General features: G+C 38.7%; 1 protein-coding gene across 5 annotated transcripts in view; it reads left to right on the top strand.

Annotated features, from left to right (window-relative positions):
* CUNH12orf56 (chromosome unknown C12orf56 homolog) overlaps nt 1-14833 on the top strand; it is a 117669-nt gene that overhangs the window by 64309 nt on the left and 38527 nt on the right. For all 5 annotated transcript variants that reach the window (XM_069080781.1, XM_069080778.1, XM_069080760.1 and 2 more), the window contains exon 6: nt 6384-6528. In XM_069080781.1, coding sequence (XP_068936882.1) covers nt 6384-6528 — 145 coding nt within the window. The remainder of the gene's footprint in view (nt 1-6383; nt 6529-14833) is intronic.

The following is a 14833-nucleotide window of genomic DNA, read 5'->3' as shown; positions in this document are numbered from 1 at the left end:
CTATCACAAGGTCATACAGGAGGAGTTGAGATCTGGCTCCTGGAACTAATCCTAAAAGGCAGCATAGTATAGTACAACAATTCTTGAACTTTTAGGTCATAGAATCTCTTTACATTCTTAAAAATGATTAAGAACCCTGAAGAGCTTTTGTTTACATGGGCTATCTTTTTGGTACCATATTAGAAATGAAAAAACAATCTTAGTATTATTATGAAAATAATTTTGACTGTGGATCTCTGGAAAGCATCTTGGGGGTGCTGCCAGGAGTCCCCTTTGAGAACTGCTAATATATAGTACATCGAGATTTGGTTTAAATCTTGGTTTTAATGTTTACTGGCCTTTTGACCATTGGCCAATTATTTCACATCTATGAATATCAATTTCTTCATTTGTTAAATGGGCATAACTAGACATACCATCTTTTTCAGAGAGTCATTGTGAGGAAAGTATTCCATATACCTTTGAGTTATTTTGTTTATACTTTGAGTTATAACTGTTATTAACAAAACTACAGGTAACACACAGGGAAATGGAAAGATGTATAGTATTTGTATAGGATGCTTTGTATTTAATAAATAGATACACCTTGGTAGCACAGTTAATAAAGTACTGGACAGGGGTGGCTAGGTGGTGCAGTGAATAGAGCACCAGCCCTGGAGTCAGGAGGACCTGAGTTCAAATCCAGCCTCAGATACTTGACACACTTACTAGCTATGTGACTTTGGGCAAGTCACTTAAGCCCAATTGCCCTCCAAAAAGCAAAAAAAAAAAAAAGTACTGGACCTGGGAGTCAGAAAGATCTGAGTTCAAATCCAATCTCAGTCACTTACTAATTGTATAATCCCATATAATTTAAATCTCTCTGTCTCCATTTCCATATCTGTAAAATAGAAATTATATTAGCACCTACCTCCCAGGTTTGTTGTGAGGGTAAAATGAGATATTCCTAATCACTTTGTAAACCTTCTAGCACTATAAAAATGCTAACTATTATTATTAAATGCGTTTTCATGCAAAAATTCACATTACCAATATACTACAGGAAGTGTTTAGGTTATAAAAAAAGAAAAGGAACATGTATGTCCAGAAAGGGAGGAGGGCTTGTTACTCTATAAAAGTCAACAGATTGACAGCCTAAGAGTTGAACTGTAACCACAAGCTATTAAAAGAACTGGAGGAAGGCTGCCAACACACGTCATAGGGACTAGAATTACTGAATGCAAAAAGTGCACGTGCTGCAGTCTCCATCGCTGCTGGGACTACCAGATCATGCATCCATTGAAGTTTAAGTCATAATCAGGAAAGTTTTCACATGGAGACAAAAACAATTTAATAGGATGGATTTATAATAATATAGTATCTATTATAATAGAATGTGATAATATATTAATATTATGTAGTAATTTGCTAATAATAATAGCAAAATGCTTCCTATGTGTCAGGCATTGTGCTAAACACTTATCTCATTTGAGCCTCACAACAACTCTGGGTGCTATTATTATTCTCATTTTACAGATGAGGAAACTGAGGCAAAAAAGATCAAATGACCTGTCTAGGGTCACACAGCTAGAAAGTATCTGAGGTTAGACTTGAACTTGACTGACTCTAGGTCCAGCACTAGATTCACTGCACCACCTAGCTGCCCCTAAACAATTTCAACAATCATATTAATTTATTGTTAATTATAAATTAACTAAATAAAATGGTTGGAAATGGGGATGTGGCACAGAAGACAGTCCAACTTTGATTGGGAAAAAGGACAGTCTGCCCCTCACCCTCACAAATCATTAGAGAGAACTGTCATAATAGGGTCCCCCAGCATCTTTCACATTTGGGGGGGGGCCTGGATAACTCTTAAGTAGCATGTTGCCCTCATTGCTCTGCGTTGAAGAAGCCATCTCTAATCGGGGGTAGAGATCCCATTCCTTTCCTCATAACAGGTTCTGCTCAGGCTTCAGGGCTTGGATTTCATGGATTACTAGGTCAGAGTGCTTAACTTGGAATCTGGCCTGAGACAGATCAACTGACTTACCCTCTCTGTGTCTCAGTTTCCTAATCTGTGAAATGGGGATAATAATAGCATCTCCCTTCCTGGGTTCTTGTGAGAATAAAATGAGATAATATTTGTATGGTGCTTTGCAAACCTTAAAGTGTTATGTAAATGCTAGCTATTATTATCACCAATGAGAGGCCTTCCTCAATTCAGGGGCATGTCAGCGATGGGTCCATTCCCAGGTCCTTCTAGAAGCTATCTTTCCAACCAGCTAAAAATGATATCTAGACCTTCAGTATCTGAGAATCCCATTAATAAGGAATTCTTTCTACCTTTCATCTAGCACTGGGGGTAGGAGTGAAATAACCAGAATGGAAAGATCTTGGTCCATATGGGTAGTGTTAACTAGAGCAGAGGTTATTGGAATACAGAATGAATGTATCTCAATGCTGGTAAGTTATTGTCACTAGGAGAGAAATTATTATGATACTGTTATATTAATAACTGATTATTAAATTGGGATCCAGGCTTTTCAATTTCCTCATTAAGGTTCAGCTTTTGTTAAAGTCAGTCTCTGAAGGACATGATTGATTAATGAGATTGCTCCTAGCCCTCAAGAAACGCTATCTTCAATCTTGGATGGGGCCTCACCCAACTAGGAGACCTTACTTCTGTTTAGAGTAGAAACAGAATCCAGTCTGGGTGAGTTCTTACCCTGGGGAAAGGAGCCCTGTTCTTGTACCCCTCCATTAGAGTTTAGGTTGACCCGGCTCATGAAGGAAAAAAAAAACCAACCTGAGTGGTCTGGGTGGAGATGGATTCCCCCGTACAGACTGCTGGCGGTGGCTGAAACAGCATGATCAAACCCTATTCTCAGCAGGGGGACCTGAAGACTTCTAGCCCACCTCCTCATTAACTATCTACTAGCCAGGGTTGATTTTCAATTGTCAAGGGAATTCCCTTTCAGAAGGGTTATTTAAAGCTTTCAGGATTTCCAGGATCCTTGGTTGCCAAGAGAAACCACTGCCCATCAATTTATTGATTGCTAACTAGGCTAATTAATAAATTGATGATTGATTACCCAGAAACTCTATCTTGGGGTTTCTCATTCATTTCAACTGTGAGGTTTACTCTCTTGATGATGAGGAAGAGTCCTTTAGCTTGGTGGACCAGCTTCTTTGAGGAACCTATCTGTTCAAAGACTCTAGGGGTTTAGCCATATCTGAAACCATGACACCCCTGATTCTCTGTGGACTTGGATTCAGAAAGACTTTAGTTTTAATTCTGCTTTTGATATTTACTAGCTGTGTGATCCTAGGCAAGGCCCTTTCCTCATATGTAAAATGGTGATAGGTAATAGTACCCTTTTCACTGACTAATTATGAAGATCAACTGAGACAAAATATGTAAAGCATTTTGTAAGCCTTCATCAATGTCAGCCATTATTATTTTTTTGATTCTTATAAGCCTCTAGCTGCTTATAATGCTGTCTTTTGCAGGTTCTCCTGTAGTCTCCCTTTCCTAAAGGTAGTTACCTATAGCTGGCTTGGTGCCCTGACAGCTTGGGCTGTCACAATACAAATGCAATCCCACTTCTCCCAGCCTCTCCTTGCTAGAAGGTGTAACAGCCCATCCAACACCACTAGACCTGCTCCAGCCAGGAGTGTCTTTGCTGCTTGGGTCATATGAAATTTCACCTCTGTTTAGGCTTCCCATACCTGATGTTGGGTCTGCTCAAGTCACATTATCACATACTTGTTGTCTGAGGCAGAGCTTCTGAGACAAGGCATCTGATTGCAGCAGCCTGGAATGTACACATTGGAAAAGTTAAACTCACTTGGGGAGGAAGCACACTCTTTATATGCCTCTGGGTAAATTTTCTGGTATTTTGGATCATTCTACATTCTTATGGTTTGACTGGACACCTGGTGTGTGTGTGTGTGTGTGTGTGTGTGTGTGTGTGTGTGTGTGTGTGAGTGTGTGAGTGTGTGAGTGTGTGTGTGAAATAACTCTTCCAGGGGGAGATGCCAAGCCTAAAAACTACCTTCCCTGCTGGCAAGAAAACTTTTCCTTGTTGTTGGAATTATTTTCTACTCCTGATTGCTTCCTGGGGACAAAATAAATGCACAGGACCAACATACCCAAGGGGGAAGTGTCTGTTTGGGGTAGGATAACTTTTTGTTGACCAATGAGAGTCTTCATCTCCAGTAGGAATGACTTTGGACATTCTGGATGTGTTAATACAAGGGCACGGATTAATCACTGCTTTACTTCTCTAAAAGTAGCTTCTACCAAAAGAATCCATTCAAGCACTTTGGGGTCTTGAGTTCTTGAAAACATTTTGAGGGGTCACTGTGCCATGACAGCTGATGAAAATGCCAGTGGTGCAGTGTGTAGGGAACCTCTGAGATCAAATCTGGCTTCAGACATTTACTATCTGTGTGACCCCGTGCAAGTGACAACCCTAATTGCCTCAAAAAAAAAATTCACTGAGACAACCCTTTCTAATTTTGGACAGCTCTATTTGTTACAGCTTCTTTCTCCTATCAAGCTGTAAGTTGCCACTTTACAGCTTGTCGTTCTTGTTTCTAGCCTTTCCTGCTGAGATTAAGCAAGATGCTATTTTATATGTAAGCCCTTCAGACCCATAGAAGCACCTATTCTGCCTCCACTAAGTCTTCACCCTTTGTTTTTCTTCTTTCTCCTACTTAGCCTTTAAAAAGTCACATTTGCTTTCCTTAGCACTCATTACGTGATTCAGCTTATTCTGGTATTTATGGTTCTGATGGATAGGACCATGCTCCTTATTTACATGAATCCTTAGCTATATTCTTTCTGCACCTGCATTTTTAAAATGAGTTGATGAGTAAATTCTCTAGATAAGGTAGCTAGGTGGCACAATAGATAGAGTGTTGGACCTGGAGTCATGAAGACCTGAAGTCAAATCGGACCTCAGACACTTACTAACTGTGTGACCTTGGGCAAGTCACTTAACCCTGTTTGCCTCAGATTCCTCATTTGTAAAAGGAGTTGGAAAAGGAAATGGCAAGTCACTCCAGCATCTTTGCCAAGAAAACCTCAAATAGGCTCATGAAAGTTGTACATGACTGAAAGAATACTGGTTACTGGAACAACATAAGAGTGGTAAAGAGTCTTTGTAGGAATTCTCCTTAATTTAAATATTTGGTTAAAAAACAATGTTTTTTTTCTAAAGAGGAATCTAATTTAGATATAAATATTTGTCCTCAGCAAATGAAACCCAAACTATATTTATGATGCAAGCCTATAAAGAGACTGTACCCAACAGTTCTACTTATCTTTTTCTGCTGTTGGTCAGACACTTTTGAGTAGCACCCTGGCCGTCATACTGTCTACATAATGTACTAAACCTCTTCAGTTATTGGTAGTTTCTGGAAAGGGGATGGAGCTGGGTCCTCTGAAACTGCACCTGTCTCCTCTCCCAGGGGCTGGCACAGGGCAAAACCTTTCTCTTTCCTTTCTTTTGAGACTGGGTAGGTGAAATTGTTTATCCTCTAGCACCTACTTGAAAGTGACCTGCCAATGAATAAATGACTCACTTAGTCCCGGGGCAGAAAGAAAAGTCCCAGGTTCTACTCAAGATTCTGCCTGTTGCTTTATATCCTCAGATCAGATCCTAGATCTGGTCTATAGAATAGAATTGACTCCTGCTGAATTAAAAAAAAAATTCCTATATAAATTTCAGCCAGCCACTGAATCTTTCCTTACTCTTTCTCCCCATCCCTCATTTTCCGCCATTATACAAAATGCAATATATGAATGGCCAAGATCTTATATAAGGAAAAGCAAAATCAGAACTTAAAGTGTAACAAAGAAACAAATAATAAATAGATGCCAGATAGTTATAGGGGAATGAGGGAATTGGAGAGAGAAAACTTTTTTGGAGCATCTTTTGGTCTTAAAGGGACCCAATATTTTCAGTCTGAATTCTCTGGCTATCCAGCAGAGGCTTTCTCTGAAACCAGCCAGTCATACTAATTCATGATACCCAACCACAAAGGTTCGGCAGTAACCCAATGGTCAACTCTTCCTCTCCTGCCTTTGTGTTAGCCTTGCTTCATCTCTGCATCTCTCCCCACAGCTCAGTTCAAAAGCTTCCTTTGGGCCAGTATAAATCCCTCCTACTCTGAAAATTGTATGATACATAAGCTGAGAAAACTGCTTTTTGGAGACTTTGGACTATAAATTAAAAGATCCTTAACTGACTCCTGGATGCCTCTTCTTTTGCCTAACAAAAGAGTCCTTTGAAACTGGAATTATGAATAGATGTAAAGTGTCTTCATGAGGCTTGTGCGTGCCCTATGATAGACGTTCTGATCTCTTTGGAATTTGTTTTTGTTCTCCCTTATAGGTCTGAAGAGATGATTAAACTATTCAGACAACTGAAATCTGAACTCTTTCTTAAAGACAATACATTAGGACGGATAGCCTGCTTAATTGCAGAGCTTAAAGAAGCAGCCCAGAGAAACTTCATTTTCAGAAAACTTTTCTGGAAAGTAAGTGATTTTTTAAAATCTTTAAAAAATATTCATAAAATGTAGAACTTGGGTAGAGCCTTTATAAACATATAACGGTAAGCTGAAATTGTATGAACAAACATTTTGTCTCTTTCTAGCACTACATTTTAAAAATAAATTGTATTGATATCTTCTTTTTACATTGTCTAAATCTCCTCCTGAATCTTCCCCTTCCTCCTCCTGTACAGTCATCCCTTAAAAAGGGGGGAGAGGGGTGGCCAGGTAGCACAGTGAGTAAGAGCACCGGCCCCAGTGTTGGGATGACCTGGGGATCGACTCCGGGCTCAGACACTTAGCACCCACCCAGAAATAACTGGCTGTATAACCTCGAGCAAGTTACTTAACCCCGATTGCTTTAAAAATAAAATTTTTTTAAAAGGGGGGGATAATTATTTTTAAAAGAAAGAGAAAGAGGGGAAAATCAGCAAAGCAGATCACGATGTTGAAGAAAAATCTGACAATACATGCAATATTCCACATTGTGGATGCCCTCCGCCCTCCCCTCTCCCACCTCTGCACAGGTGTGGGGGAGATGCTTTCTCACATCTCTTCTTTAAGGATTTCCTTGAGGGTTTTTTGGTCATTTTACAACATTCTTTTTAAATTATTATTTTGCAGCTTTTGTTCTTTTCATTTGCATTGTTATAGCCATTGAGTATATTGTTTTCTTGGCTCTGATAGTTTTACTCTGCATTAGATCTGGCAAATCTTTCCATGCTTCTCTATATCCATCACATTCATCATTTCTTTTTTTTTTTCTTTTTGGAGGGGGGGAGGCAGGGCGATTGGCGTTAAGTGACTTGCCCAAGGTCACACAACTAGTAAGTGTTAAGTATCGGAGGTTGGATTTGAATTCAGGTCCTCCTGACTCCAGGGCCAGTGCTCTCTTCACTGCATCACCTAGCTGCACCAACATTCATCATTTCTTACAGCACAGTGTTGTTAGTTCATTACATTCATGCACCACAATTTGTTCGGCACTTCCCCAATTGACGAGTGTCTATTTTACTTCCAATTTTTTACTACCACAGAAACAGCTGCTATAAATATTTCATTGTAAGATATATGGAGCCTTTCTTTTTATCAGTACATATTGTCATTAATGTTTAAATGTAGGTGAGTTGCTAAATTAAATGTATGGAGGTGGCTTAAAACATCAAACACATAATTATTTGTGTTATGGCAACTTTTGACTCAATTTTAGACCAATATAGGAAGGGTATTGAAAAGCCCAAATGTTGCTGAAATAAAGGTTTTGATCCCTATGTAAGTCAGTTTGTTTCTTTTCTAATTCGATTTTATTTCATTTTTAGGCCCATATTCTCTCCCTCCCCCTCTTCATCTTTCCTTCCTTCATTAAGAAAGCAAGAAAAAAATCCTTTACAAATATGTACAGTCAAGCAAAACAAATTCCCACAGATCAGTTAGTATCACTAGCCAAAGGGACCCCTCACTGATCAACCATCGAATAACTGCTTGTTTCTGATCACAAGGTTATGGTAACTGATTTTTCTTTACCTCCCACCTCTGCCTTGTCCTTCACACCCCTATCTTGGCATCCTTTAGTTAGGAACTGGGATCCCTTGGGGTTTTTCATTTTCTTTTTAAAAAAAATTATTTTTAATTTTTAACATTCAGTTCTACAAACTTTTGAGTTTTAAATTTTCTCCCCTTCTCTCCCTTCCCCCTCCCCAAGACGACATACAATCTGACATAGATTCTTCATATACATTCATATTAAACTTATTTTAACATTAATCATATTGTAAAGAAAAATTACAACCAATGAAATGAACCATGAGAAAGAAGAAACAAACAAACAAAAAAAGAGAGCAAATAGTGTGCTTTGATCTGCATTCAGACTTCTGGATATGGATAGCATTTTCCATCATGAGCCTTTCAGAGTTGTCTTAGAACTTTGCATTTGTGAAAAGGGCTAAGACTATCAAAGTCAATGATAGCAAAATGTGGCTGTTACTATGTCCAATGTTCTCCTGGTTCTGCTGCCCTCACTCAGCATCAGTTCATATAAGTCTTTCCATGATTCTCTGAAGTCCACTTGTTCATCATTTCTTATAGCACAATAATATTCCTTCACATGTTCAGCCATTCCTCAATTGATGGGCATCCCCTCAATTTCCAGTTCTTGGCCACCACAAAAAGAGCTGCTATCAATATTTTTGTACATGTGGGTCCTTTTCCCATTTTTATGATTCTCTTTGGCATACAGCCCTAGAAGTGGTATTACTGTCATTTTCTTTCAGTAAGGTATTTTTTTTAATTAATTTTTTTTTTAAGCCATCGGGGTTAAGTAACTTGCTCAAGGTTACACGGCCAGTTATTTCTGGGTGTGGTGCTGAGTATCTGAGATCGGATTTGATCCAGGTCATCCTGACACTGGAGCCGGTGCTCTTACTTGCTGAGCCACCTGGCCACCCCTTCAGTAAGGTATTAAAATGCCTCTGGGCCCAGCAGCATGGTACAGGAGCAGCCAAATACCCCAGGGACTTGGCTGGTGACAAAGGGAGATCCCACAAATGGATTGGATGGATTAGGCCTCCACCAGATTGGGAAAATAAGTTAAAGTGGGCCAGCAGTATCAGCCATTCATTTATCCATCAATTTGTAACCACAAACTGGAAGAGACACCACATTACGAATTTAATAAATTTTAAAGCCTTCCATTGTCTACTTGTCTAGCACAAGACTGAACACCCTACTACTTTGATCAGTAGACTAATAGATAAACTAAACGATTTGTTTCTGTCTTTCAAGATTCTCATTGCTTAGGGTACTTGATACTTAATGGAAATTTGCTGAACTAGCACAATTAAGGCTGCAGTCAATCAAATGAATTCAAGGGGTTTCTCATTGTTGAGTTCAGTGGGAAAGTCTGAATCTTCCTAAATCAGAGAGATATTTGATAAAGCCCAGCCTGAGAGAATCGCCTTCTTGAGATAGCTATTTATACTAAATTGAAATATAAAACTAGGGTCTAGTATTCTTTTTAACTGCCTTCCACATTTGCTGAGCATATTACCATGTAAAACACTCTGTAAATCTTTGTAATAGCTGACATTAGTGTTGTGGCTATTTATAGGGTTTGTCCTCTGGTTCAACTTAAATAAAAAACATCCCCCTCCTCATCTTGGCTCATCCTCTCCTCTCCACCTTCTATTTCTCCCCTCCTCCACCTTCTTTGTGGTTGAGTGATAAATTAAGATTCATAAATCTTTTGGCTTCTACCAACCAGATATAATTTCCCCGATCCCTTTGAATGTTCATAACATCTCTGTTATAGTACTTAGCTATATTTACTTTAAGAGACTGTGTTTTGCATACTTGCCTTAGTCAAGAAGGTCAAAGAAAAGAGTATTGGGCTTGGAGTTGGGAGGGACCTTGGCTTTGAAACCTATTTTTGGGGGGAGAGAGGACAAAGCAATTGGAGTTAAGTGGCTTGCCCAAGGTCACACAGCTAGTAAGTGTGTCAAGTGTGTGAGGCCAGATTTGAACTCGGGTCCTTCTGACTCCAAGGCTGGTGCTCTATTCACTGCACCAGCTAGCTGTCCCAAAACCTAATTTTTCTTTAAAGAAAAGATCTGTTTATTCTGATTCTTTCTAGTTTTTCTATTTTAAAAAATACATTTATTTAAGTTTTCAACACTTACTTTTATAAGATTTTGAGTTTAAAATTTTTTCCTCCTCCTTTCCCAAGATGGCATGTACAATCATATTAAGCATATTGAAACCTCTTTCTTTCTGATACTAGCTGGGTATGGGGAAATCAGTCCAACTCAGCCTTTGTAAGATGAAGGATTAGTACTCATCTTATGGGATTTTTTTTTTTTTGCTTTTTGGAGGGCAATTGGGGTTAAGTGACTTGCCCAAGGTCACACAGCTAGTTTTTGTGTTAAGTGCCTGAGGATTATGGGATTGTTTTAAGAATGAAATGAGATAAAATTTGTAAAGTCCTTAATGAAGACTTAAGATAAAGTAATCACACTGGATGTGTGATTTCATGGATATAGGTAACTCCCACTATCAGTGAAGGTCTGAGAATATACCTGCCAAAACAGACACAGGAGCTATAAGAACATAAGCATAAAATACTTTTTATACAAATAAAGTCAGATCTAAATAATTGAAGTAATATTTATTGTTCATGAGTAGATAAAACCAATATAATAAAAAATGACAATTTTACCTAACTTGTTTATTCAATACCTTCCAAATTAACTTAATAAAAAAATATCTTACTGAGAAAAAATAATAACAAATTCTTTTGGAAGATCAAAAGGTCAGAAACTTCAAATAAACCAGTGAAAAAAAGATGTAAAAGAAGCAGATGCAGCAGTATCAGACTTTAACTTATATTATTATAAGGTGAAAGCATTGTTGAAGTATGAAATGGATAATTTTGACTATTTTAGATTAAAAATTTCCTGTATAAATAAAACCTATGTAGTCAAGAATAGAAGGAATGCAGAAAATTGGGGGAAAAAACTTTCATAGTTAGTCTCTCAGATAAGATGTGATTGGGTTGGAATATTGTGATGTAGGAAATGTTGAGCAGATTGATTTAGAAAAACATGGAAAGATTTGGACCTATGAACAAAGATGCCACCTACCTTCAGAGAAATAGATGGCAAGTGGATATAAGAATAGTGTGGTCTTACATATATGTTTATGAGTATGTGTCTATATATATATACATATACATGTTTATAGCTATCCATGTATATATGTTTAAATATCTACATATGTGTGTATTCATATATGTATACATACATATAAACGTACGATATGCATACATACATGTAGATAGATATAGATCTATCTATGTAATCTATCTATCATCTATCTATCTATCTATCTATCTATCTATCTATCTATCTATCTATCTATCCACGATTAATTGTAGGGCAAGGAAGGGGGAGGGGAAAGAAGGGGGAAAATAAAAGTAAAAAGTGCCCTGCAGAGAAAAAAAGAAAACCTACAGGGAAGCAAAAAAAAGCTGGGCAGCTTTGAAAACAATGTGTAGTATTTATTATATAGGTTTTCTTGAAATGAGACTTTATTGTTTTATATTGAATCCTCTCATAGTCTGATGGCAATGTTTATTTTTTCTTTTCTCATTTTGTATTAAAGTTTAGAATAAATTTTAAAATTTACTAAAAAAAAGACAAGGACATCTGGATTTCCATCTTTGGTGACTTGGGTAGATAGTGATATCCTCAACAGTATTAGAAATGTTAGGAAGAGGAGACAGTTTGATGGGAAACAATGAATTCAGTTTGGGACACGTTGAATTTAAGAAATCTAGGGTATATCCAGTTTGAGATGTCCAATAGTAGTTGGAAATGTGAGAATGGAAGTTGGGGGAGACATATAGACATGAGATTTATGATAATTGAATCCATGGGCTCTAATATCAATAATCAGTCAACAAACTTTTATTAAGTGCCTACTATGCAGAAGACACTGCATATAGAAAGAAGCAAAAGACAGTTTCTGCCCTCAAGGAGATAATACATTGACTTTGAAGCCAGACTTTCATCCACTTCACATACCACCCCTGTAAACATTAAAGCACTATATAAATGTCAGATAGTATTTTCCCAACTAGATTGTAAATTCTTGAAAGCAGGGTCTCTGTCTTACACTTACTCATTTTTGCATTCCCGGAAATGTGCCTTGCACATAGCAGATTTATTATTCAATCATTTTCAATCATATCCAACTCTTCGTGACTCCATTTGAGGTTTTCTTGGCAAAGATACTGGAGTGATTTGTCATTTCCTTCTCTAGCTCATTTTATAGATGAGGAAACTGAGGCAAAAAGGGTTAAGTGACTTGCCCATGGTCTAGTAAGTGTCTGAGGCCAGATTTGAACTCAGGAAGATGAGTCTTCTGATACCAGGCACATCACTCTATCTGCTGTATCACTTAGCTGCCTTATGTACATAGCAGATACTCAATAATTATTGAATGAATGAAAATAACAGCTAGGTCTTTCTTAGCCATATAGGATTTCCTCATATATATTTTATCTGTAAGAGCTGTAACTAGGGTAGGGCCATAAGGGGCTTGCCCTAGGGCATAAAATTTGGAGGACCCAGTACTACTAGCTATCCTTCAGCCCTGGAAACAATGGAGCTCAGCACCTACTTAGCAAGGATAATTAATTAACATAGGAAGCTTCGGGGCGGCCAGGTAGCACAGTGAGTAAGAGCACCGGCTCCAGTGTTGAGAAGACCTGGAGATGGAATCCCAGGCTCAGACACTTAGCACCCACCCAGAAACACCTGGCCGTGTAACCTTGAGCAAGTTACTCAACCCCAATTGCTTAGGGGCGGCCAGGTGGCTCAGTGAGTAAGAACACCGGCTCCAGTGTCAGGATGACCTGGATCAAATCCGGTCTCAGATACTCAGCACCACACCCAGAAATAACTGGCCATGTAACCTTGAGCAAGTTACTTAATCCCGATTGCTTTAAAAATTAAAAAAAACAAAACAAAAAAATATAGGAAGCTTCAAGATGTCAGGCTGGGCTTTGCTCTTCCCCTGCCCTGTATCAAGTTACCTCTTCCTCTCATGCCATAGCCTTCCATACCAGCTGCAGCTTCTGCCTGATTCCTCTGCCCTCACTTCAGTGGGGACAAATTTCAAGCCACTTAACCCAATACAAAAAATAGTCATTCTAAAGACATATGTCAGTGACTTGGGGATTCATATTCAAGGGCTTGGTATTGCTGTTATAAAAAAGGCTTCCTTAATGTTAGAAATCACACTGGCCAGGGGTAAAAAAAATAGCATGTCCAACATTTACAAAATTGAGAGGCAGGGAAGAAAGACGATAATGAATATAAAGTACTTTATAACCATAGAACATAATTGGAATGTAAGTTATTGTTGCTGTTGAGCACAAACCCTTTCAGAAATACTTTGATACACATTTTAACTCCAGAATTTAAGAGGATTATAGAGACAGCTTTGGAACAGTGGATAAGGAACTGACCTTGAAAGCAGAAAAAACTTCCCCTGATAGATATGACTCTGTGTTCTCGCGCTTGACTTCTCAGGGTTCTAAGCCAGTGGTGTCAAACTCAAAATAGAAAAGGGGGTCATTAAAACCCTATGTAGGGGCAACTAGGTGACACAGTGAATAGAACACTGGGCCTCAAGTCAGGAAGATTCATCTTCCTGAGTTCAAAGACAGCCTCAGACTTTTTTTTTAACATAGACTTAGCAGTGTGACCCTGTGCAAGTCACTGAACCCTGTTTGCCTCAGTTTCCTCATCTGTAAAATGAGATGAAAAAGGAAATGAAAAAAACACTCCAGTATCTTTGCCAAGAGAGCCCCAAATGGGGTCACTAAGAGTCCCACAAGAACAACAAACCTTATGTAAGCCCTTATATAAGTACCTTAAGTAACCTTATGTAAGCACCTTTATTGACTTTACTTTATTGACTTAGTTTTAAGATGTAATCCTATCTATGTTTTCTTGTATTTTTCTTTATTTTGTTAATTATTTTCCAGTTACATTTTAATCTGGTTGGGCCATACTCTGGAGTTTTGCAGGTCTTGGGGGGGGGGGGGGGGTCCATGGGTTGGGTGTTTGACATCTCTGCTTTGGGGAACTCTCTTAGATTTTAAATTTCAGAGAAGGTACTAACTTTCATTGTTAGAGGGAGTTTCCTTAGTAGGAAAACAATCTAATTAAGCAGCATTCATTCATTTCAATGGGCATTTATGATTGTGGAATGCATGGTATTAAGTGTTGGGGAAGTGCTAAGCCTCTGCCTCATTCAGTTGTGGCTGACTCTTCATGACCCTGTGGACCCTAATATGTCAATGCATTCTATGGAGTTTCCTTAGCAGAGATACTGGAGTGGTTTGCCATTTCCTTCTCCAGTGCATTAAGGTAAGCAGAGGTTAAGTGACTTGCCCAGGGTCATACAACAAGTAAGTCTCACCTATGGCTCCAAGAAGCTGTAACAGGGATGGGGAACCTGTGGCCTTGAGGGCACATGTTTCCCTCTAGGTCCTTGGGCGCAGCTTTTTGACTGAGTCGAAGTTTTACGGAACAAATCCTTTTATTAAGGGGATTTGTTCTGTGAAGTTTGGATTCAGTCAAAGGGTTGCACTTGAGGACCTATAGGGCCACCTGTGACCTTGAGGCTGCAGGTTCCCCACCCCTGCTGTAGCATATGCGGTGGTCCCACCTGGTAAACTGTCTCAGCGGACAAGCTAAACCATGTTGAGGGTAACTGACAGGTCTCA

This window comes from Petaurus breviceps, unplaced genomic scaffold, assembly GCF_028583685.1.
Source record: "Petaurus breviceps papuanus isolate PSGF00001 unplaced genomic scaffold, PetGlider_PUasm1.0 154, whole genome shotgun sequence".
Lineage (NCBI taxonomy): Eukaryota > Metazoa > Chordata > Mammalia > Diprotodontia > Petauridae > Petaurus > Petaurus breviceps.
The sequence above is the reverse complement of the archived record's forward strand: the minus strand, read 5'-3'. Positions and strand labels throughout refer to the sequence as shown.